Source organism: Engystomops pustulosus, chromosome 1 (assembly GCF_040894005.1).
Source record: "Engystomops pustulosus chromosome 1, aEngPut4.maternal, whole genome shotgun sequence".
Taxonomy (NCBI): Eukaryota; Metazoa; Chordata; class Amphibia; order Anura; family Leptodactylidae; genus Engystomops; species Engystomops pustulosus.
In genome coordinates this window covers 19,882,892-19,909,357 of record NC_092411.1, presented here as the reverse complement: position 1 = coordinate 19,909,357, position 26,466 = coordinate 19,882,892, and the positions used below count along the sequence as shown (strand labels likewise).

Below are 26,466 nucleotides of genomic sequence, written 5' to 3'. Positions count from 1 at the left end.
AGTATATACTCCATAGTGTAACCCATCTTATAGCATAGACTCCATAGTGTGACCCCTCTTATAGTATAGACTCCATAGTGTGACCCCTCTTATAGTATATACTCCATAGTGTGACCTCTCTTATAGTATATACTCCATAGTGTGACCCCTCTTATAATATATACTCCATAGTGTGACCCCTCTTATAGTATAGACTCCATAGTGTGACCCCTCTTATAATATATACTCCATAGTGTGACCTCTCTTATAGTATATACTCCATAGTGTGACCCCTCTTATAGTATAGACTCCATAGTGTGACCCCTCTTATAATATATACTCCATAGTGTGACCCCTCTTATAGTATATACTCCATAGTGTGACCCCTCTTATAGTATAGACTCCATAGTGTGACCCCTCTTATAATATATACTCCATAGTGTGACCCCTCTTATAGTATAGACTCCATAGTGTGACCCCTCTTATAGTATAGACTCCATAGTGTGACCCCTCTTATAATATATACTCCATAGTGTGACCCCTCTTATAGTATATACTCCATAGTGTGACCCCTCTTATAATATATACTCCATAGTGTGACCTCTCTTATAGTATATACTCCATAGTGACCCCTCTTATAGTATATACTCCATAGTGTGAACCCTCTTATAATATATACTCCATAGTGTGACCCCTCTTATAGTATATACTCCATAGTGTGACCTCTCTTATAGTATATACTCCATAGTGACCCCTCTTATAGTATATACTCCATAGTGTGACCTCTCTAATAGTATATACTCCATAGTGACCCCTCTTATAGTATATACTCCATAGTGTGACCCCTCTTATAGTATATACTCCATAGTGTGTCCCCTCTTATAGTATAGACTCCATAGTGTGACCCCTCTTATAGTATATACCCCATAGTGTGACCCCTCTTATAGTATATACTCCATAGTGTGTCCCCTCTTATAGTATAGACTCCATAGTGACCTCTCTTATAGTATAGACTCCATAGTTTGACCCCTCTTATAGTATAGACTCCATAGTGTGACCCCTCTTATAGTATAGACTCCATAGTGTGTCCCCTCTTATAGTATAGACTCCATAGTGTGACCCCTCTTATAGTATAGACTCCATAGTGTGTCCCCTCTTATAGTATAGACTCCATAGTGTGACCCATCTTATAGTATATACTCCATAGTGTGACCCCTCCTATAGTATATACTCCATAGTGTGACCCCTCTTATAGTATATACTCCATAGTGTGACCTCTCTTATAGTATATACTCCATAGTGTGACCCCTCTTATAGTATATACTCCATAGTGTGACCCCTCTTATAGCATAGACTCCATAGTGTGACCCCTCTTATAGCATAGACTCCATAGTGTGACCCCTCTTATAGTATATACTCCATAGTGTGACCCCTCTTATAGTATAGACTCCATAGTGTGACCCATATTATAGTATATACTCCATAGTGTGACCCCTCTTATAGTATATACTCTATAGTGTGACCCCTCTTATAGTATATACTCCATAGTGTGACCCCTCTTATAGTATATACTCCATAGTGTGACCTCTCTTATAGTATATACTCCATAGTGTGACCCCTCTTATAGTATATACTCCATAGTGTGACCCCTCTTATAGCATAGACTCCATAGTGTGACCCCTCTTATAGCATAGACTCCATAGTGTGACCCCTCTTATAGTATAGACTCCATAGTGTGACCCCTCTTATAGTATAGACTCCATAGTGTGACCCCTCTTATAGTATATACTCCATAGTGTGACCCCTCTTATAGTATATACTCCATAGTGTGGCCCCTCTTACAGTATAGACCCCATAGTGTGACCCCTCTTACAGTATAGACCCCATAGTGTGACCCCTCTTATAGTATATACTCCATAGTGTGACCCCTCTTATAGTATATACTAAATAGTGTGTCCCCTCTTATAGTATATACTCCATAGTGTGTCCCCTCTTATAGTATATACTCCATAGTGTGACCCCTCTTATAGTATAGACTCCATAGTGTGACCCCTCTTATAGTATAGACTCCATAGTGTGACCCCTCTTATAGTATAGACTCCATAGTGTGACCCCTCTTATAGTATAGACTCCATAGTGTGACCCCTCTTATAGTATAGACTCCATAGTGTGTCCCCTCTTATAGTATATACTCCATAGTGTAACCCCTCTTATAGTATAGACTCCATAGTGTGACCCCTCTTATAGTATATACTCCATAGTGTGACCCCTCTTATAGTATATACTAAATAGTGTGTCCCCTCTTATAGTATATACTCCATAGTGTGACCCCTCTTATAGTATATACTCCATAGTGTGACCCCTCTTATAGTATAGACTCCATAGTGTGACCCCTCTTATAGTATAGACTCCATAGTGTGACCCCTCTTATAGTATATACTCCATAGTGTAACCCCTCTTATAGTATAGACTCCATAGTGTGACCCCTCTTATAGTATATACTCCATAGTGTGTCCCCTCTTATAGTATATACTCCATAGTGTGACCCCTCTTATAGTATATACTAAATAGTGTGTCCCCTCTTATAGTATATACTCCATAGTGTGACCCCTCTTATAGTATATACTCCATAGTGTGACCCCTCTTATAGTATATACTCCATAGTGTGAACCCTCTTATAATATATACTCCATAGTGTAACCCCTCTTATAGTATAGACTCCATAGTGTGACCCCTCTTATAGTATATACTCCATAGTGTGTCCCCTCTTATAGTATATACTCCATAGTGTGACCCCTCTTATAGCATAGACTCCATAGTGTGACCCCTCTTATAGTATATACTCCATAGTGTGTCCCCTCTTATAGTATATACTCCATAGTGTGACCCCTCTTATAGTATATACTAAATAGTGTGTCCCCTCTTATAGTATATACTCCATAGTGTGACCCCTCTTATAGCATAGACTCCATAGTGTGACCCCTCTTATAGTATAGACTCCATAGTGTGACCCCTCTTATAGTATAGACTCCATAGTGTGACCCCTCTTATAGTATATACTCCATAGTGTGACCCCTCTTATAGTATATACTCCATAGTGTGTCCCCTCTTATAGTATATACTCCATAGTGTGTGTCCCCTCTTATAGTATATACTCCATAGTGTGTCCCCTCTTATAGTATATACTCCATAGTGTGTCCCCTCTTATAGTATATACTCCATAGTGTGACCCCTCTTATAGTATATACTCCATAGTGTGACCCCTCTTATAGTATAGACTCCATAGTGTGACCCATCTTATAGTATATACTCCATAGTGTGACCCCTCTTATAGTATATACTCCATAGTGTGACCCCTCTTATGGTATAGACTCCATAGTGTGACCCCTCTTATAGTATAGACTCCATAGTGTGACCCCTCTTATAGTATATACTCCATAGTGTGACCCCTCTTATAGTATAGACTCCTTATAGTATATACTCCATAATAAGCAGTGCACCTGTGTGACATTACATGACCAGGGATATAACGAGCCGTGCACCTGTGTGACATCACATGACCAGGGATATAAAGAGCCGTGCACCTGTGTGACATCACATGACCAAGGATATAACGAGTCATGCACCAGTGCACCTTTTGCTAAGTGTGGAACACCCCTTTAATAACGGACCTCGTTTCCTTTCAGTTTGGATCACCCCCACAATCAGTTACTGAAATAAAGAAATTTGTTTATATTTTGGATCTTATCTAATTGCCATTATAGGGGAAATCTCATGGAACCAATTCTTCTTGATTTCATAAAATAAACACCTGGATATGAATTGAAACTATAATTAAGTCATATAACATTTATGCAGTTGTACAAAGAATGGGGCAGATTTACTTACCCAGCCCATTCGCGATCCAGCGGCGTGTTCTCTGCGGTGGATTCGGGTCTTCCGGCGATTCACTAAGGTCACACCCCCCGATCGCGTGCGCCAAAAACCTGGGGCGATTCAGGAAAAATCGCCGCGAATCGGAAATATTCGGGTAACACATCGGGAAAACGCGAATCCAGCCCTTAGTAAGTGACCCCCAATATGTTAGAAAAAACACATGTGTACAATTTTATGGATAATGAATCCCTTTGGGTGATGTGACCCGTGCCAGAATTAATCACCAGAGGTCATGTGACAATGCCGCAGACTGTGATTGGTCATCATGTACTTTTTTTATTCCTCTTTGTTTCATATGACTTTATGCAAAGACAAAGGGAAATTAATCAGCAAATATGTCTATAGTGGTGGATATGGAATTTTAATGGATATCTATAAGGACATGGATTTTTAATCTATGGTGCCGGGATACCATTGTTTTTCTACTTTACTGCTGCAATCAGAAGAACAAACATGGTGGACACTCCACCTCCCCCTATAATTCAATAAGCTCCCTTACACGCCTGATATATTGTAGGTCCTCCACCCCGCCACGTCCTGGTTGTTCTTGTTCTGTGCAGTAGTAGAGATTACCATCAGGCTAGATATGAGAATGTGATAGAGATCAAGCAGAGCGGAGGCTGCAGGCGGCTCTTATCTCCATCATCTGGAGATGTACAGCTCCTGCTAGTCCTGTTACTGCCGTACAGCACCTATAGGGTTAATAACGTCCCTTCTACATATGGGGCTTCCATGGTAAAATATGTTCTACTACATGATATCTAACTATACGTGGATGTAGCTATTCCCACAACATTTAGATTTCAATTATGAGCTCTTAAAGGGAACATGTCAGGGTAATTTGGCGCACTAGAATCTTATGAAACCGGGGTTTAGTTTTATCAGATATCAGTTATATCAGCTGTCCATGGCTGCTTTAAAGCAAACCTGTCACCACAAATGTTATTTTTAGCTGGTGTCAGGTTCCAATAGCCTCTGCTATGCGGCTTTTAAAATTTCCCTTGTCAGTATTCTGAATTATTTCATTAGTTTATATATGGAAAGTTTACATTTACCCGGCTCTCTGCCAGCAGTGTGTGGTGAGTCCCTGGGGTGGGGGCAGCTGCAGCCTGTGTGCGCCTGTACTCCTGTCTCCTCATGTATTCTTCCACTCCTACACACCATCCCCCTCCCTCCTTTGCTCAGTGCACATGACAGAAAGTGGGGAGAGGGAGGAAAGGAGATTGACTGCACTGTCACAGAGAAAAAGTGCCAGGAGAATCCCCCATCAATCCAATGTGGAACATTCAGCTTCTTTCTTCCTAAATATCTACTAAACAGGGGGCGTAACAACAGAGGTAGCAGCCATAGCAGCTGCTATGGGACCCACAGTCAGGGGGCATCAGCATTTGAGGTATTGTGTGTGAATATGCTCTATATATGTATTTGTGATGTGTATATGCTCTATATGTGTATGCACATCTGATGTGTATATGCTGTATGTCTGTGTATATGATGCATGAGTGTATATGGTACTGTATGTATGTGTGTATATGCTGTATGTATGTATATATTATGTTTATATACTATATGTAAGTGGGGTCCCATTCAGAAGTCCGCTATGGGGTCTCTCCTAGTTACACCACTGCTCCTAAATGATGGAGCAGTAGGCTGCGCATGCTTCCTGCTCTCCCTGCACTGTCTATGGGAGATAGCCGAATTCCATAGACATCACACAGAGATGCAGGACTCATATTTGATTGCTCCTCCATCAATTAGCGGAAACAAAACCACCATTATCTAGATTTGTGAGGCTCCCAGAGGTCAGACCCTCCCACTTATCTGAGCGTTATCCCCTATTGCATAGATAGGGAGAATAAGAAAACTTGGGACAACTCCGTCAATGAGAAGATTGACCAAAAAATAATATCTTAAAGGGTTATTCCCATTTCAGCAAATAAATGTTATTGTTTGTGTGATGAAAAGTTATACAATTTTCCAATATTCTTTCTGTATCAATGTCTTACGGTTTTCTATATCTCTGCTTGCTGTTCTGCTATAGAAAGCTTCTATGTTTATTTCCTGTGGACAGAAATCTGACCATGGTCACACAGGGGCGCGGCTCGTTAGTATCATAGCGTAATGAGAGCCGTGTGATATAACGAGCCGTGCACCTGTGTGATCATGGTTAGATTTCTGTCCACAGGAAATAAACATAGAAGCTTTCTATAGCAGAACAGCAAGCAGAGATCTAGAAAACCGTGAGGAATTGATACAGAAAGAATATTGGAAAATTAATTAACTTTTCATCACACAAACAATAAGATTTATTTGCAGAAATGGGAACACTCCTTTAAGTCCTTAAAAAATTAGATCAGTAGAGAGGTCAATGCGCTTTGACCACCTCTGATATCCTAAGTATGGAACAAACCAATGGCGCTGCCGGGGATTGCCGAGTACGGCGCTTGGCTATCTCCATCTGTGCCATTGAGATTCATGGAGCAGTTGGCGCATACCGCTCTTGTGATACGTGGGGGTTCCCATCACTGAGATCCCACAGACCAGCAACTGGGGATAGGGGCTGACCTGTGTGTCACTGGAGAACCCCTTTAAGATTTACTAATGAGAAAAAAACTGAATTGTAGGAAAAATCTGAACTGGATTGGTCCTACATAGTTGAGCACTGCGCTATGTGTACCTTGTATTCTTCATAGTCTTTCTCATCCAGAAGGTTTTCCTTCTCCAGTTCTAGCCGCTGCTCCGGGGTGGGATCGGAAGGTGGGGGATCTATGGAAGCTTCTTCATACAGGGGGAATCCCGTGAAGTAGAGCTCCATCCATTCTCGCATCAGTTTAGCAGGAATCAGCCTGAAGAGAAGGAAAATCAGTAAATTATATCCAAACCCTACAATGAGTGAGGCACAGATGAACAATGGGGACCACTGACCCCCTAAAATCTGCTGTGACCTACTGATGGACAGACACAATGATCAGCATCAGGACCAGATGTCTGGTGGCAACTAGAGCCCAGGGGTCTGACTTCACTTTACAGTAGAATCTGGTCTGGGGTCTGTATATGTTTTGGATTGTGGTCTGAGGTTTGCATTTATTTGGGGAAATGATCTGAAGTCTGTATTTATTTTGGGGTCTGGTCTAATGTCTTCACTTATTTAGGGAGGTCTTGTCTGGGCTTGTTTTTTACAGAGGGGTCTGGTCTTGGGTTTGAATACATTTAGAAGGCCAAGTCTGGGTTTTAAAGTTATTTAGGATTCTGATCCTTGTTCTTTATGTATTTAGGAGGTCTGGCCGGGATCCACATTTATTTTAAGGATTCTGGTCTGGGGTCTGCATTTATTCAGTGGCCTGAATCTACCATTAAAATCCATCATGATAAACCAGGGACACTTACTCATAGATCCGGGCACCGTGACTGTAGTAATCTTCTTGTGTTATCCATAGTCTCCTCCCTTCTAATACTAACTTATGCTAATGAGCCTGAAGGGTTCTGGGGGTCATTACCAGAGCCCCTCAGTGCTGTAGATTCACAGGCTATTACAATGAGAAGAACCCGCTGCTCTCTTCCTCTGTCTATGTTATCTAGCAGCAGAAAGTTCAGCAAGAGCAGAGACCTACTCTGTTCATTGTAATGATCTGTGAAGCTCCAGCACGGTGGGCTATGGTAACACCCTTCAGACTCATTTGCATAATTATATAAGTTGATTTTAGAAGGAAGGAGGCCATGAATAAGAAATGTAAAACGATTACCACACGGTGGCTCGATCTATGAGTAACGTCCCTGGTTTATCATGATAAAGGGGTGGTGGGATCTAATTTGGCTACTATTTTATCTACCCCCTTGATTTCCAATCAATGGGGCACATTTTCTCACCCGTCCGCTCAGATTCACAGAAACTGCGTTGTCCGATGATAATGCACTCTGCCCGATTCACTAAGATCGTGCGCCTGATATCCTGCATATGTCACTTCGCCGCTCAGGTCCGACATAGTTCACCTTCTTCCTGGTGCATGTAAGTGCATTGTCTCGTGAAACAATTTGCAAGTTAAATCCCGCGCTCAGTCCGAATCAGTCAGATCGTCTGACGGCACACTCCCCGATTCCTGTCGCATGGAAGCAGCGCAGCTGCGCCACAATCTGATCGCGCGCGACACAATTCTCAGTGCAGACACCAGTTAAATACCTGTCCAAGATGTGCAATCCCAGAAAAAGGTGCAAAGTCCGTTGAAAGTGCGATCCGCGACCCTTAGTAAATGAGCCCCAATGTGTTTGTCCTTGCTGACAGAGGCAATACCACAGCAATGTGTAGGGAGTCCTATACAGTTTAAAGAGCTATCCTTACCAAACCATGAAAAGGCCACATCTCTTGGGGTCCCAGCAGTCAGTCCCCCACCCCTCCCCCCGCACTTATCCCTCTTGACGTGAACAGGGGAGGATTGTTTTGGTGGAAAAAGAAAAAAAAAGAAGAAGGAAAAGAGTTCCCACATTCAGTTTTTCTGATGTCGTTTTTGAAGTCAAGAGCAGGTGTGGACCACACTGGGTCAGAACATACCAGGGGTCCCCAAACTACGGCCCGCGGGCCACTTACGGCCCGCGGACCGTTTCTATCCGGCCCCCGTCCCATCCAGCGCCGAGCCCCGGGATCCGGATTTGTTATTTGGGGGCCCCCGGCCGGCGCTCCAGTATGGCAGTTGGGCCGTATCCAGTTCGGCAGTCGGGCAGGGGCCTCCGTCCATCCGGACAGGAAGCTCCTCCTTGTCACTGAATAGTGCTCGATGCGGCCGGAAACGGCCGCTCGAGCACTATTATTGCAGGTGGAGCGATGTGGCCGGAAGACAACCCCGGCGCACATCGCTCCTTGAACCTGGATGCGCGGCCGCGCGATGACGTCATCACGCGGCCGCACACCTTTTCCTGTCCGGCAGCAGCCCGAAGAAAGAAGACGCGGGAGCCGCTGCCAGAGGTAAGTACAGGGCTTTTATTATTTTTTTTAAAACAGCAGTAGAAACATTGTGGCTTCCCTAATATATGAAATTATGGATTATGGGACCATTATAGAAAATAATAATGGAGGGGCAGCATAGGGAATAGTTATGAGGAGCAGGATAGGAAATAATTAATTATGAGGAGCAGGATAGGAAATAATTAATTATGAGGGGGCAGCATAGGGAATAATTATTTCCTATGCTGCCCCTCATAATTAATTATTTCCTATGCTGCCCCTCATAATTAATTATTTTCTATGCTGCCCCTCATAATTAATTATTTCCTCATAAGGGGTAGCATAGGAAATAATAAATTATGAGGGGCAGCATAGGAAATAATAAATTATGAGGGGCAGCATAGGAAATAATAAATTATGAGGGGGCAGCATAGGAAATAATTAATTATAAGGGGCAGCATAGGAAATAATTTATTATGAGGGGGCAGCATAGGAAATAATTAATTATAAGGGGCAGCATAGGAAATAATTAATTATAAGGGGCAGCATAGGAAATAATAAATTATGAGGGGGCAGCATAGGAAATAATTAATTATAAGGGGCAGCATAGGAAATAATTTATTATGAGGGGCAGCATAGGAAATAATTTATTATGAGGGGCAGCATAGGAAATAATTTATTATGAGGGGCAGCATAGGAAATAATTAATGGCGGGGGGGCAGCATAGGAAACTTGAAGTGGTAGGTATAAGAAGGACATACCGAGCACCAGCTCAGGAGCCTATTTTTGTTAGTGTTTTAAACCGCTGTATCGCAGTTTAAAACACTTTTTAAACTTTATAGCCGAAGCTGCTTCGGCGCAGGGAGGTACGCGCTCAGCGCTTACCATGCGCGCGGCTACATAGGAAGTGAAGGAGAGCCGTGCGCATGGTATGCGCGATACCGCGGTTTAAAACACTAACAAACATAAGCTCGGTATGTCCTTCTTATACCTCCCACTTCAAGTGGTAGGTTTCCTTTAATGGTGGGGGGCAGCATAGGAAATAATTATGAGGGGCAGTCTAGTAATTAATGGGGGGGCAGCATATTTAATAATTAATTGACCCAATTAATTCATTAACTGGGCCAATAAATAAAATAGTTCACAAAGGAGTGCAGTATATTAAATAATTAATTGAGGGGGGCCCAGTGTATTACAGATGCAGTCGCATGTACCGCTAGCGCTGTAATTTCTTATTTTTTTTATTTTTAAACTTCAGTCCGGCCCTCCAACGGTCTGAGAGGGACAGTGATCGGCCCCCTATGTAAAAAGTTTGGGGACCCCTGGAACATACAATTGAGAAGAGCTACTCCTCCATCCAGTCCAGGTTTGCACATCAAAAACTGAACGTGGGATCACAGTCTGTATTGGGGAATATAATAAGAAACTGAAAGAAGACAATTCTGGGTATTTTCACAGTTGGTTTAGCTGATGTAATATTTGACAGCATCTTTTTCTGTTTACTGCAGAATATTCTTGGCGAGGCGTTTGTAGGTGGTTTTGTGTTTTCTACAATGTCAGCAGAAAAAAAGAAGACCATGAAGGCCATAGCATCATAGTAATGATCCCCCCGGGAAAGGATATGCCTCTAGCGCCACCTACCGAAAGACAGCAACCACGTAAGTCAGTGTACGACCTTTTAAAGGAAATGTACCATGAAATCCATCATGATAAACCAGGGACATTACTCATAGATCCAGGCACCGTGACTGTGGTGATCTCTTTATATTTGTTATCCATGGCCTCCATCCTTCTAAAATCAACTTTGGGCTCTGATGGGCTCTGTGGCTGTTACAATGAGCAGAGCAGGTCTACTTCTGCTGCTGCAGCTAGATTGGACAAAGGGAGGAGGGAGAGTGCAGGTGTTAGGTGAGACATGTTCTGCTCATAGTAGCAGCCTATGAATCTGCAGCACTGAAGGGCTCTGGTAACGCCCCCCCCCTGATTAGCATAATATTAAAAGTTGATTGAGTGCCTGGATCTATGAGAAAGTGTCCCTTTTTTATCATGATGGATTTTGATAGTATATTTTCTTTAAAGAGTTAAGGTTTTTCTACTTAAGACACTTATCCCTTGACCACAGGGAAGGGAGTAGCTTTATGTTTGATAAGGGTGCATGTAAATGGATTGATGGGGAGATTGAATTGATCTAAAGAAAGTTATCTCCCAAATACCAGAGTGGGATATGTATCTGCATGTACTGTACACGTCTTTTCTCTTTACCTATTTGTGAGCTCCCGGTATTCCCCAATTTTCGTGGCGAGATCTACAATCTGCCTCACTATGCCCTGGCAGGTGTAGTAGTGTTTCTTGTACCGAGCCTCGGCTCTCTCTGCCGCTATCTGCTCGTACATCTCCTGGATTTTTCGGATCTCTTCCTCGCGGTCCAGCTTGGCTTCTTTCTGCAAGGCCTAGAGAACAGAGAGAGGTGTTTGTACATACACCAGAACCACCATCATCACTATAGGAGCCATAAGAGCATTTCTCACAATGTAATTTCCTAATAAAAATACATCCACACTTTAAGCACCAAAAAATGAAAGCTTACCCCAATCTTAACCAAATTTGTAATCTTTTTTTTTATACTACTGGATAGAGACCTAGCTGCTGTGACTCACTGCTCCCCCTCCCCTCTCCATACACTTCCATGTAATCACTGTAGTGAGCTTCTGTCTTGTTGCTAGCAAGATGGAATTCAGCGTTGGGATTTCAGAGTGGAAAGTAGATAAGAAGGAAAGGATGAGGGATGTAATTCATTCATGTACTAGATAAGGTACCATATGATCAGATGTAAATTTTAAGCATATGTGTATGGGAATAGCTCCTGAGACATAGGATGAGTAACGTAATAATCCTCTCCTACCGCTTCCCTATCCAAAGCCTCTTGAAATTCTTGCTCCCGTCTCTCTTGGTATTGCTTCTCCCGGAAAATCCTGTTCTGTCTCATGACCTCCTTCTCGTGTCGGGAGTGCATTAGCTGGACGGCGATCCTGCGCTCCTGCTGAGACTGTCTCATCAAACGGTTAATGAGCTGCTCTTCCCGGAAAGCTTCCTGAGGAGGTAATACAGTACAATGTGTTACAGTATACAGCGGAGCACTATAGGTACATATTATACACGTATATATATCTCCATCACTTGGCCATAACATGTGATACAGACTTCATGAAGAGCATATCCCCTCTAGAATCAAAATGAATCTCAATACGTCCGCCAGTGGCCATATACAGCAGAAGCCACAGAAACTTTTGGCTGTAGTGAAATCAAGGGGTTAACAGTAATTTGGAGTAATTTGGGACACTAAAACCACCCAGTCCAAAATGGACTTGTGAATTAGTTTCCCAAATCGACCTACGTGGGTTCTGTCTGGGAAAGCATGAAATAAAGAACACACTTTCCTGGGTCCGGTCCGTCCGGTGTATATGGCGGTTCAATGTGGACGGAGTAGTAAAACCCAAATTCACCTCCTGGTCCAGTGAAGCATGTGCTGGTCCCATGGATCATGTGCTGGTCCCATGGATCATGTGCTGGTCCCATGGATCATGTGCTGGTCCCATGGATCATGTGCTGGTCCCATGGGGAATGTGCTGGTCCCATGGATCATGTGCTGGTCCCATGGATCATGTGCTGGTCCCATGGATCATGTGCTGGTCCCATGGGGAATGTGCTGGTCCCATGGATCATGTGCTGGTCCCATGGATCATGTGCTGATCCCATGCATCATGTGCTGGTCCCATGGGGCATGTGCTGGTCCCATGTGTGGGTGTCTTGGATCATGTGTTGGTCTCATGGGGAATGTGCTGGTCCCATGGATCATGTGCTAATTCTATGGAGCATGTGCTGGTCCCATGTGTGGGTGTCTTGGATCATGTGTTGGTCTCATGGGGAATGTGCTGGTCCCATGGATCATGTGCTGGTTCTATGGAGCATGTGCTGGTCCCATGTGGAATGTGCTGGTCCAATGGGGAATGTATAATCCAATGGGGAATGTGCTGGTCCCATGGAGCATGTGCTGGTCCATGGTTGCAACCGTGCAACCACAATACAACGAATGATGGAAGGGAAGCCTATGAATGGTGTAGATTCAAGCACACCGCCACATAATATGCCTCATAGTAAATATCTGGCCACATTCTGCACGTATTTTGCTGCAACTGCCATATCCTATAAATCAGGTAGCTGTCCATCATAGGAAAAAACCCTTCACCAATTCTATCAGAAGATCCATAAAGTTGCAGTGAGCAAGGTTTTCTATAAGTTACATACAGACTGCCATCATCTGTATGCACGTGAGTGGACCACGTGGCGGCACCATCACATATATCATATCTTATAAAACTCAAACCTTGTATGAAGAACCATATGACACATATCCAATACCTCCTGCACCCCATGAGCCACAAGCTGCTCCATTAGGACTCTGCGGCGCCGCTTCTCCCTTTGCTCGCGGGCCACAACGTCCTCCTCCACTCGCTTCTGAATTTTCTTCACATAATCATTAGAATTCTCCATTTTTACCACGGTGGCCCCAAGGCTGCCTGTGGACCGCATCCGCTGTAAGGTCGGACTCCTGAAAGACACAAGCCATGCTCTATATTACATACAGAAGTCTTATAGCCAGAAAGTGTGTCCTAACACTGCTGTGCTGTAGGTTCTGTGCTGTGAACTGTTCCAAACCCCACTAAAAGCAGTCGCAGCCACAAAGAGTTTTGCAGAGGAGGCGGAAGGAGCAAGAGATCTAATAGCACACAAATGTATAATAGCACACAAATAGATCTATTAGATAATAGATCTAATAGCACACAAATGTATAATAGCACATCTCTCCATGGATACCACCTAACACTAGCAGCAGAGAGAACAGAGGAAAAGCCCCCAATGCACCTGGAGAAGCTAAAATCCTGGGATATAGATCCATAAATCACAGTCCTGCTGCTACTTACAACATACACAAAGGTCTCCAGGGAAAATACTGATATTGATTGCACTCTTTATGGTCACGCCTACTGAAAGGATCCCTTTAAGAAGAATAAATCCTTTATCAGAAGCAGGGCTGTTGATATGCAATCGTCAGCCTTGGTGATTGCCACATTGGGGCTGATGGGCACATGGCACAGTCACAGGCACTCAAATCAGAACCTATTACATTGTACACGTCTTAAAGGGATATTCTCTGGAATCGATCAACCTCATAGACAATGCCTGGAAGGTCGGGGTGCATACTAAGCCGCAGCTTCGTTATTGGGGTGGGGGTTCATTGCCTCTGTTCTGGTGACTTGTAGGGGGTCTCAGTAATCAGATGAATTGGAGTTGATGTCTATTCTAGGACATTCTTATTAACCCTTTCTATGCAGAGTCTGACCTGCCGTTCGGGGTGACACTTAGGGAACCATCTTTCTTCACCGATTTCTCGAATCGTGTTAATTCGGAGTAAACCTCCTGGAAAAACATCAAGAAATGTAAAATAATTGTAATTTTAGGGTAAACAGAACCATGGAAGAGAGGGAAAAGGCAGCCCCATCCTATACAAGGTGGAGGGGTGACAGACCCCAATACTGGATGTATTGCACTGACCTCGGCTTCCTTCCTCTTCCTCAGCATCTTCTGCGCCTCCATGGCCTTTATCGTGCGGTTTGCCGGAGGTTTTGGGATCTGCACAATCGCAGCTTGGATCCTGGCCATTATATCATTTTGTCTTCTTCTTGCACGGCGAAGCTGAAGAATGACACAAATACATGAAAGGACCTTACACAGCAAAGGGTTAAATTTTAGGGTCCTTCGTTCCCATGCAGGGTATTACAATACTTTCACATCTACCAGGATGGACCAGAGAGATAACTGAAACACTTCATGGTCCCCACAGAGCAGATTGTTATCCTAGTAATACCTTAGTTATTGCCTTAAAGGGATATTCCCATTTAGAAAACAAATGTCTTAAATATTTATGTATGCAGGTAACATTTTTTGGGTCTTACATTTCAACAACTGGGGACCCGCTGTTCCCATCTCATCACTACAAGGAAACCCTGGGACTTCGAAACCGATGGATATTCTTAAAGGAAATCTACCTTCAAAATCCATCATGATGAACCAGGTACATTACTCATAGATCCAGGCACCGGGACTGTAGTAATCTTCATATATGTGTTATCCATGGTCTCCTCCCTTCTAAAATCAACTTTTAAAGTTATGCTAATGAAACCCAAAGGCTGTTACACCGTGCAGGAGCACTTCCCCCCAATCCAACTGTATGAGATTACAGCAAGAGGAAGTGCTGAGGGGCATGAGTTAGGGATAGAAGTGCTCCTGCACAGTGTAACTGCAGCAAAGATGGGCTCTGTTAACGCCCCCAGAGACCTTCAGGCTCATTAGCATAATTATAAAAGTTGATTTTAGAAGGAAGGAGGACATCCACTTAAAAAATATTTGTACACACACGTTTACACAATCAAACACATTAATATACTTATATAAACACACATATAAAGTTCTACACATATTTTTACAAACATACATGCAGAAGAGAAGCCGACACAGCTGTTTACTGAGGATAATGTGCGCTGTGTTGGCGCACGAGCCGGCTTGCAACACAAATCAGGGGCGTGGACATCGACTCGACTAATTCAGACAAACCGCAGGAGAAGAAGCAGGAGAACTCCGGCGGACCTCAGCGGGGAAGCGACGGATGCAGGAAATTGGACGCACAATCTTAGTGAATCGCAGCAGACCCGAATCATCGTTGGACAACGCACGTCGGGGATCGCGACGGGGCGGGTAAGTAAATGTGCCCCATTATGCTGAACAATGTGCAGCATAATATGTATATAAACACATGCTCCATAGTTTAGTGTGGAAAGTTGGGTTGCATGGCCCCCTGACCCTGTGGGCCCCGTAGCAGCTGCTATGGCTTCTACCACTGTAGTTACACCCCTGTGTACAGCCCAGTAACACACAGCAGTAGTTTAACGTTTCCTGCAGAGTACAAGACAACTTGTAAACTACCCTTCTCTATACTTGTACATTATCTTATTACATTTTACCTTCTCTATGTCTTGTATTCGTAGCTCGTCTTGTATCTTCTGGATTTTCTTCAGCTCGGCGCTCTGTATTCGGGCCAGTCTCTCTTCCATCTCTTTGGCTTTTAGTTCGAAGTGTTTGGTCACTTGCTGCAGGCTGATGTCAGACTGACGGGGGACCAAGGTCTTTAATCTCTAGAATTTTTGACAAAAGCAAAGCAAAAAAAAAACTAAGATGTCTCCTAAGACTACGATGCACGATTGCCCCATCCCCCTACCTGGGCCAGACGGGAGCACTTACCTCCTTGTACATTTCGCTTCCGATGCTCTGTAGTTTTGCAGGCGCCGCTGCTCTCAGGGTCTCCAGGGCCACGCCGGTCAGTCCGGCTTTCTTCTTCTTCTGCAGTGAAATATATAACTGGTACAGGAGGCGGGTGGCAGCTCCGTGCTGCTCAGACATGATATTCTGAGCCACATTTTGGTCAAATGGGACCCCCAGAAGTTGTAAGGTGGGTTCCACTCGCGTGAAATTGTTCAGTTTGGAATTGGCTGTTCTGTAGAAAAATAAAAAATACATTTTTTATTAATAATAATTCCTTTATTTATACAGCACACACACATTACGCAGCGCTGCACAGAGTTTGCCAAATCATTCCCTGTCCCTATAGGGCTCACCAGTATGTTTTGGAGTGTGGGAGGAAATCGGAGGACTCGGAGAAAAACCACAGAGAGAACATACAAACTCTTTTCAGATGTTGACCATGGGACTTGAACCCCAGCGCTGCAAGGCTGTAATGCTAACCACTAAGCCACCGTGTTATTAAAGGGAATCTACCTGCTCCAAAATCACCCAAAAATAGAGCCAGCATTGTGCAGGTCACTCTATCAGCCTTGTGTTTTTTAGAGAAAAAAAAAGGAAATTTTTATCTTTATGCAAATAAGGCTCTCGGTGCACTAGGGGCGGGGCTGTGCGCACTAGTTGCTACTTTTAATTTTATTTCTATGCTGCTCAACACTTCCCAGTATCACCTGATTACACAATGATTGAATCTTCCATAGAAATAATGGGGTATGTGACCCCGCCTCCAGTGCACCAAGAAGGAATTTTCTCTAAAGAAGATCTACCAGTAGTATTAATAAAAATTAAACTACACACGCTTCCCTGTACACCTCTTCTCCTCCATCCCGGTGCTGGGCTTCTTTAATATTGACAGCACTGGGATGGAGATGAAGAGGTGTATAGGTGATTGTCAAGAGCTGAGCAGCAGCTCAGCAGAGAAAAGTCACATGTTGTTGTTTGAAATCCATCTAAACCAAAGCCCAACCCCTGGGACTAAACAGAGGATTCTGTTTAGTGAATAGAAGGATGAAGCGGAGCTATGTGTGTGAATGGATGGATGGCTGTAGCAAAGCCTTGTGTGGATGGATGTAGCAGAGATGTGTGAGACTGAATGGTGGATGTATCAGAGATAAGTGTGTGAGAAGATGAATGTAGAAGACCTAGCATTGCATGTAGCATTGCATGTAGCATTGCTATTTGTGTTAGAGGATGGATGTAGAAGAGCTATGTGTGTGAATGGATGGATGGCTTTAGAGCTTTGTGTGGATGGATGTAGCAGAGATGTGTTAGACTGAATGGTAGGTGTATCATAGGTAAGTGTGTGAGAAGATGAATGTAGAAGACCTATGTGTGTGAATGGATGGATGTAGCAGATCTGTGTATTTGAGTGGATAGATGTAGGAGAACTGTGTGTGGGTGAATCTAGCAGAGTTGTGTGTTTTAATGGATAAATATAGAAAAGTCGTGTGTGAATGGATGCAGTGCTGTGTGTAAGTGAATGGGTAGATGTATCAGTTATGTGTGTCAATGGATCTAGATGAGCTATGTGTGTAAATGGATATATGTAGCAGAGCTGTCTGTGTATACAGCAGTGCAGTGCTTGTGTGACCACCATGAAATTTTTAATTGGCGTCAAATATATTTTTCTTTATTTTGCTGACTAAATGTGAGGTGCGTCTTACATATATATATTTATCATACAAAAAAAACCCAGCTAAGGCAATAAACGTATTAAATAAATAGCATTGCTGAGGGAAACAGCAGGATTGAGTATGAGACTGAGCTGTCTGCTGTGAGATGGGACAGGGAAGAATGTGAGGCTGAGGGAGGGGGAGCAGCATTGAGCTGCCTGCTGTGAAGGGGGGAGGCATGTAGTTGTGGCATTTAGCATTGCTAAAGGAAGCAGCAGGATTGAGCTTTATGAGGCTGAGCTGTCTGCTGTGAGATGGGACAGGGAAGAATGTGAGGCTGAGGGAGGGGGGAGGCAGCAATGGGCTGCTTGCTGTGAAGGGGGGAGGCATGTACGGTAGTTGTGGCATTTGCCATTGCTAAAGAAAGCAGCAGGATAGAGCTCTATGAGACTGAGCTGTCTGCTGTGAGATGGGAAAAAGGATGGGGTGTGGCTCAGGTGATAGAAAAGCTGAAGGACTTGCTGTATCCAACTGCTGTGAGATGGGATAGGGAACTGTGTGTGGCTGAGGGAGGGGAGGAGAAGGACTTGCTGTATCAGGCTGAGTGGTCTGTTGTGAGATGGGAGGGGGAAGAGGCATGGCTGATCTCCAGTAGTGAAGGAAATTATGACTCTTCTTAGTGAGCTGGCTCATTAGGTTCCGCTCACTAAGAAGAGCCACAGGCCAGTTAATCACCCCAGGCCACTCCACTTATTACCCGATTGTATCAGGTTAAAGGGGGTGTGGTGAGCCGATTAGGGGCGGGGTTAAGTGACCCATTGTTCCACTGAGGTGAGAAGGCTCACGTCATTCACGAACAAGAGCCGGCTGTTAGAGAGGGCTCGTTCATGAACGACACATCACTAATCTCCAGGCATTGCTGGAACCTGTAGCTGAGGCTCCTTCACCAGGAGTTGACCATCCTGATTCTAGCGACAGATGAGCAGGGGGGCTCTGCTGAGGACAGACATACACAAAAATCAGAAACTTTTATCCCAAGTGGTAAATGTTTTGAGTCATAAAGTTCACTCAATAAAATTATTGATGTATAAATATAATTGTCAGTAAAGAAAAAACACTTTGTTTTATGTAGCCCTTAAAAGCCTTGGTCATCAAACACACAGCCCCCCTGCCCCTCCACACCACCTCCAGCATCACAGATTTGGGGGGCTTGGGTCTCACCTGCTTTGTGAAAACTTATCAAAGTCATTTTGCAGCTCATATTTGTGCAGGACTTCTCCGATCAGGTATCCGGTGGAAAAATCCTTGGCAAAAGTCTTTGGTTCTAGGAGAAAAATACAGAAGGTTCAGAAGGGAAATGATGAAGTTATAATCCCATATGTCCATGTGCTCAGAGTGTATCTGTCATGTCAGGAGTCTTACCAGAGAGGAGTGGTGTTACTGTGTCGCCCCCTAATGGATGATACCCACCAGTGCAGCAGTACATTACATGCATTTCTAGTTTCTATTAAGTGCTCAAGTCATAGAATGTACTGTGGATAGTGAGTGCAGCTCTGCAGTATAATACAGGATGTAACTCAGGATCAGTACAGGATAAGTAATGTCATGTATGTGCACAGTGACTGCACCAGCAGCAGAATAATGAGTGCAGCTCTGCAGTATAATACAGGATGTAACTCAGGATCAGTACAGGATAAGTAATGTCATGTATGTACACAGTGACTGCACCAGCAGCAGAATAGTGAGTGCAGCTCTGGGGTATAATACAGGATGTAACTCAGGATCAGTACAGGATAAGTAATGTCATGTATGTACACAGTGACTGCACCAGCAGAATAGTGAGTGCAGCTCTGGAGTATAATACAGGATGTAACTCAGGATCAGTACAGGATAAGTAATGTCATGTATGTACCCAGTGACTGCACCAGCAGCAGAATAGTGAGTGCAGCTCTGGAGTATAATACATGAAATAACTCAGGATCAGTACAGGATAAGTAATGTCATGTATGTACACAGTGACTGCACCAGCAGCAGAATAGTGAGTGCAGCTCTGCAGTATAATACAGGATGTAACTCAGGATCAGTACAGGATAAGTAATGTCATGTATGTACACAGTGACTGCACCAGCAGCAGAATAGTGAGTGCAGCCCTGGGGTATAATACAGGATGTAACTCAGGATCAGTACAGGATAAGTAATGTCATGTATGTACACAGTGACTGCACCACCAGCAGAATAGTGAGTGCAGCTCTGCAGTATAATACAGGATGTAACTCAGGATCAGTACAGGATAAGTAATGTCATGTATGTACACAGTGACTGCACCAGCAGCAGAATAGTGAGTGCAGCTCTGGAGTATAATACAGGATGTAACTCAGGATCAGTACAGGATAAGTAATGTCATGTATGTACACAGTCATATACAGAGAGAGACAATAGGTCTGGCACCACCCCTATATACCTCGTGACACGATTGGACCACGGTATTATTGGAGTTATATTTTGGCATCTGATGCAGTGGTATTGAAGTCCCAGGTGGTGCTCAGCGGAGCAATAAGACAGTCCCAAATAGATAAATAGAAGAAAAGTTGCGGCACTCACCAAAGAAACTTCAGTGTTTATTGGAAACTACACAGGTGATACAGGACGCCGGCATGCGGCAAGGCGACGGGCCGTTTCGCGCTAACCAGCGCTTTCTCTAGCCTCTGACGTCATCCTTCCGGGGCGTGCGTGTTTTAAGCGCTGGTCCCGGGAGGTTGTCATAGATACACAACAACAAGACATACAAGTGCACAGTCATGGATAAACGTGACTAAGTTCACAGTAAGTTAAAAACAAAGCAAATGGGGGGAAAATGCATTACATGAACAGTTAATGTTTTCAAGATGAGACCGTAATGGCTGAGTGAGATGTATACGGAGGGGCGAACTATGTCTCTACGTGAATCGTCGGAAGTTATAGGAAAACACTAAGATCGTTCCGATCATTCAATCCTAAGGCACCCATAGCATTACATCTAAGAATCCATTTGGCTTCACGGCGTAAGAGGGCTTTCTGGCGATCTCCGCCCCTTGGGTTATTATCTACCCTCTCTATGCCCGCAAAGCGGAGTGAGTTAGAGTCATTGGGGTGATAAAGCCTCATATGTTCGATCAGCCTCGGACAGCCATTCCCGGTCTCAATGGAATTAAGATGTTCTCTAACTCGTGTAAACATATTTCTGATTGTTTTACCGATATAAAATCTGTTACAAGGACAGAGGAGAACATATACTACAAACGTTGTTCTGCAAGTAATAAAGCTTTTCACGTCAATCGTCACACCTCCTAGGTTCAAAGATTTAGCCTGCATGTTACATCTGCAGAAATTACAGTGCCCACATTTAAAGTTTCCCTTAGGAGCTCCTTTGCTGAGCCAATTTTGTCTCGCAGTCGAGTATCTGCTTTGGACAAGCTCAGTCCTCAATGTAGGGCTACGTCTAAAGGTAACGAGTGGTCTGTGGACCGTAAATTCAGCCAATTTTGATTCCTGACGAAGAATATTCCAATGTTTATTGATAGCCCTGCGGATAATGCCTTCATTAGGGCTAAAATCAAAGGAGAAAGCAAATCTCCTCTCATTTTTATTCTTCTCTTTCTTGGCATTGGCAAAAAGACTTCGTCTAGGAATAGCATCGGCTTTTTTTAGGGCAACCTGTATATCTTTGTCTGGGTAACCGCGTTCTAAAAACCGTGCAGCGAGTTCCTGTGCTTGCTGTTGAAACCTTGTATTGTCACTATTAAGTCTCTTAAGGCGTAAGAATTGACTAAAGGGAACACCGGATTTTACATGTGAAGGGTGGGAACTATCATAATGCAAAAGTGAGTTGGTCGCTGTGGGTTTTCTAAATCCTTCTGTAGAAAGGGTTCCGTCAACTATCTTGAGCCTTACGTCCAAAAAATCTAATGACTCGCCCCCAAACAGAGAAGTAAATTTCATGTTCATGTCATTGCTGTCATTTAGATAATCGACAAAAGAGGAGAATGCGTCATGTGATCCATCCCAAACAATAAAAATATCGTCCACGTAACGTAGATACATACGAATGCTTTTGATAAACGGATTGCGCAGAGAATGGACAAAGCGGGACTCAAAAACAGCCAAGAAAATGTTAGCCAATGTGCAGGCTACAGGAGTACCCATAGCTGTGCCCACCCTCTGCGCATACCAAGAATCATTGAACATGAACGCATTATGGGATAAGACAAAGGTGAGTGCATCACTCACGAAGACAATGTAGTCAGCATCCTTACCCGCATTCCGCAGAGCCAGGCGCACAGCCTCGACGCCAAGGTCCTGCGGAATGCGGGTATATAGGCTCTCAACGTCGATGGAAACGAGCTGGAAGCCCTCCTGCCATATCAAATCCTCGATGGCTAAGAGGAAGGCCGTCGTGTCCTTCAGATAGGCCGGAATGTCGTTCAACAATGGGCGTAGTAACCAATCTAGGTATTGAGAAATGGGTTCCGTAATGGACCCTATACCAGCGACGATGGGACGTCCTGGTGGGTCACAGAGGGTCTTATGAATCTTAGGGAGGAAATACCACACCGGATATATAGGATTTTTTGGAAACAATCGGTCGGCTGTCCTTTTAGAGAGAATCCCCTTCTCCACATTACGCCTAAGTAGGGTCTGAAGGCGTGATGCGTAATTCCGAGTCGGGTTCTGGTCAAGGCGTCTATAGGTACAGGTATCCCCCAACTGGCGATTGGCCTCAGTCAAATAATATTCCCGTGTCATGACCACCACGTTCCCACCCTTGTCGGCCGGTTTTATAATTACGTCATCCTGCGTTTTGAGGTACTTCAGAGCTAGTTTCTCACTCGGAGATATATTATCTGCGGTGATCGGATGAATCAATGCTCTGACGTCCTCAATCACGCGTTGGACAAAATTGTCAATAGGATGACCGGCCGGCAAGGGTGGGCAGAAGGTTGAGGGAACCCCTCTTCTAAACTCCTCGATGCAGACCTGTGTCATGTCATTAGGTACAGGTTCAAAGTCACACAGTACACAGTGACTGCACCAGCAGCAGAATAGTGAGTGCAGCTCTGCAGTATAATACAGGATGTAACTCAGGATCAGTACAGGATAAGTAATGTCATGTATGTACACAGTGACTGCACCAGCAGCAGAATAGTGAGTGCAGCTCTGGAGTATAATACATGATGTAACTCAGGATCAGTACAGGATAAGTAATGTCATGTATGTACACAGTGACTGCACCAGCAGCAGAATAGTGAGTGCAGCTCTGCAGTATAATACAGGATGTAACTCAGGATCAGTACAGGATAAGTAATGTCATGTATGTACACAGTGACTGCACCAGCAGCAGAATAGTGAGTGCAGCTCTGCAGTATAATACAGGATGTAACTCAGGATCAGTACAGGATAAGTAATGTCATGTATGTACACAGTGACTGCACCAGCAGCAGAATAGTGAGTGCAGCTCTGGAGTATAATACAGGATGTAACTCGGGATCAGTACAGGATAAGTAATGTCATGTATGTACACAGTGACTGCACCAGCAGCAGAATAGTGAGTGCAGCTCTGGAGTATAATACAGGATGTAACTCAGGATCAGTACAGGATAAGTAATGTCATGTATGTACACAGGGACTGCACCAGCAGCAGAATAGTGAGTGCAGCTCTGGAGTATAATACAGGATGTAACTCAGGATCAGTACAGGATAAGTAATGTCATGTATGTACACAGTGACTGCACCAGCAGAAGAATAATGAGTGCAGCTCTGCAGTATAATACAGGATGTAACTCAGGATCAGTACAGGATAAGTAATGTCATGTATGTACACAGTGACTGCACCAGCAGCAGAATAGTGAGTGCAGCTCTGCAGTATAATACAGGATGTAACTCAGGATCAGTACAGGATAAGTAATGTCATGTATGTACACAGTGACTGCACCAGCAGCAGAATAGTGAGTGCAGCTCTGCAGTATAATACAGGATGTAACTCGGGATCAGTACAGGATAAGTAATGTCATGTATGTACACAGTGACTGCACCAGCAGCAGAATAGTGAGTGCAGCTCTGGAGTATAATACAGGATGTAACTCAGGATCAGTACAGGATAAGTAATGTCATGTATGTACACAGTGACTGCACCAGCAGAAGAATAATGAGTGCAGCTCTGCAGTATAATACAGGATGTAACTCAGGATCAGTACAGGATAAGTAATGTCATGTATGTACACAGTGACTGCACCAGCAGCAGAATAGTGAGTGCAGCTCTGGAGTATAATACAGGATGTAACTCAGGATCAGTACAGGATAAGTAATGTCATGTATGTACACAGTGACTACACCAGCAGCAGAATAGTGAGTGCAGCTCTGGAGTATAATACAGGATGTAACTCGGGATCAGTACAGGATAAGTAATGTCATGTATGTACACAGTGACTGCACCAGCAGCAGAATAGTGAGTGCAGCTCTGGAGTATAATACAGGATGTAACTCAGGATCAGTACAGGATAAGTAATGTCATGTATGTACACAGTGACTGCACCAGCAGCAGAATAGTGAGTGCAGCTCTGGAGTATAATACAGGATGTAACTCAGGATCAGTACAGGATAAGTAATGTCATGTATGTGGCTCCACCAGCAGCAGAATAGTGAGTGCAGCTCCGGAGTATAAAGCACAATGTAAATTAGGCAAATATTATGTAAGATAAGTAACATTATGCAAGTGATTGAAATCAGAATTATTACATCCGTTTGCTGTATACAGAGGCCTGTAAAAGTTTTTGGATAATAATTAGTTTCTCAGGAAACAAACAAGTCATTAGAGTAAGAGATCAGGATGGGTTTCCGGAGTGCAGCACTCGGCTATTAGCAGTAGAAGCATGTGAAGTGCGTCCTCTGGGGACAGAGAAGTGTTTGTTTCTCCCTGTATCTCCTGCTACTTCTTGTTTGTTTGCTGGAGGTGACTCACAGATTTGGAGATGCTAGAACTGACAACCACAGGACTGGAGTTATTAGACATGGTCCCTCTGGTGCCTGATGAGCTTAGGATCACCTAAATAAGAGGGACTCACTACTAAACTGCACAGACATAGTGGAGAGGATACAGAGATCTGGAAAGGATAAAATGCTAGAAGGACCAAGGGATTTGTGGAGGACCAGGGGTTTTAATGACGATAGAGAAAGCTGGAAGGGACAGAGCAGTCTCAGGAGACAAAGAGATCAGGAGGAAATATCTGGACAGGGATAGAAGGGTCTGGAGGGATAACTGAATCCTGAGAGGATAGAGGGGACCAATGTATTTGAAGAGGATAGAGTGGTCTGGAGAAGGAAATAGGTACTGGAGGGACAAAAGGTTTTGGAGAGGATAGATGGGTCCGGAGAGGACTGAAGGGTCTGAAAAAGAAAGAAGGGTCTGGAGAAAATAGACGAGTCCGGAGCAGGTAGACGGGACCGGAGAAGGTAGAGGGGTCCGGAGAAGGTAGACGGGCTCCGGAGAAGGTAGACGGGCTCCAGAGAAGGTAGACGGGACCGGAGAAGGTAGAGAGCCTTCGGAGAAGGTAGACGGGACCGGAGAAGGTAGAGAGCCTTCGGAGAAGGTAGAGGGGTCCGGAGAAGGTAGAGGGTTCCGGAGAAGGTAGAGGGGTCTGGAGAAAGTAGAGGGGTCCAGAGAAGGTAGACGGGTCCGGAGAGTATAGAGGTGTCTGTGGAGGACAGAGGTTTCTGGAGAGGTCAGAGAGCAGAAAGGGACTAATGGATATGGAAGGGGCAGAGATTCTAGAAATGTCATTATTTTAAAGATCATAGCTGATATGGAAGCGCACAGAGATTCCCTGGATCTCCTGCAGCCCGGTTGGTTGGGTACATGATGGCGGTATTATGCAGAGCTTTGCTCTGCTGTGCAGGAAGTTCCTCCCTGAAGCACACAGGTGACACTCAGGGGACACACATGAGGTCCACCAAGGTAAAATACCTCTGTAACTACAGCAAATACACGGAGGCTGCCAAAATCTGAAGCCAATGATTAACCCTTTATGATCCAGCTGCAGATCTACAATCTTATGACTCTGTTATTCAGTAGGGTGGCAGGTGAAGATTAAAGGGAGACTCCGGAGTAATCCAGAAGGGACTTTGTCAGACTCCCTGAGGATGAACATTACGTGCACAGCACATACTAGGGGCAGCATTAGGAGTAAAGGAAAATGGGCATCACAGCCTCAAGCGTCCCGACACAGCCTCTACCACCTCCTCACAGCCTCAAGCGTCCCGACACAGCCTCTACCACCTCCTCACAGCCTCAAGCGTCCCGACACAGCCTCTACCACCTCCTCACAGCCTCAAGCGTCCCGACACAGCCTCTACCACCTCCTCACAGCCTCAAGCGTCCCGACACAGCCTCTACCACCACGTCACAGCCTCTACCCACCCATCAATGACTCAAGCGCCTGTCACAGTCTCTTTCCCCTCATCACAGCCTCTGCCGCTAAAATTTATATTCACTCTGTTTCATTGATTCATTTTTTTTTTTGCTTATTAATGTACACTCCGCATCTTGACAAGGTCATA

At 44.2% G+C, this 26,466-nt stretch overlaps 1 protein-coding gene across 2 annotated transcripts in view; it reads right to left on the bottom strand.

The window, feature by feature from the left end:
* Window positions 1-26,466, bottom strand: part of SPEF2 (sperm flagellar 2) — a 76,059-nt gene that overhangs the window by 42,409 nt on the left and 7,184 nt on the right. For both annotated transcript variants that reach the window (XM_072134796.1, XM_072134786.1), the window contains exons 2-10: window positions 19,099-19,201; window positions 16,208-16,460; window positions 15,931-16,101; window positions 14,465-14,605; window positions 14,253-14,329; window positions 13,271-13,460; window positions 11,754-11,942; window positions 11,114-11,301; window positions 6,593-6,761 (exon numbers count right to left, since the gene is read on the bottom strand). In XM_072134796.1, coding sequence (XP_071990897.1) covers window positions 6,593-6,761; window positions 11,114-11,301; window positions 11,754-11,942; window positions 13,271-13,460; window positions 14,253-14,329; window positions 14,465-14,605; window positions 15,931-16,101; window positions 16,208-16,460; window positions 19,099-19,201 — 1,481 coding nt within the window. The remainder of the gene's footprint in view (window positions 1-6,592; window positions 6,762-11,113; window positions 11,302-11,753; window positions 11,943-13,270; window positions 13,461-14,252; window positions 14,330-14,464; window positions 14,606-15,930; window positions 16,102-16,207; window positions 16,461-19,098; window positions 19,202-26,466) is intronic.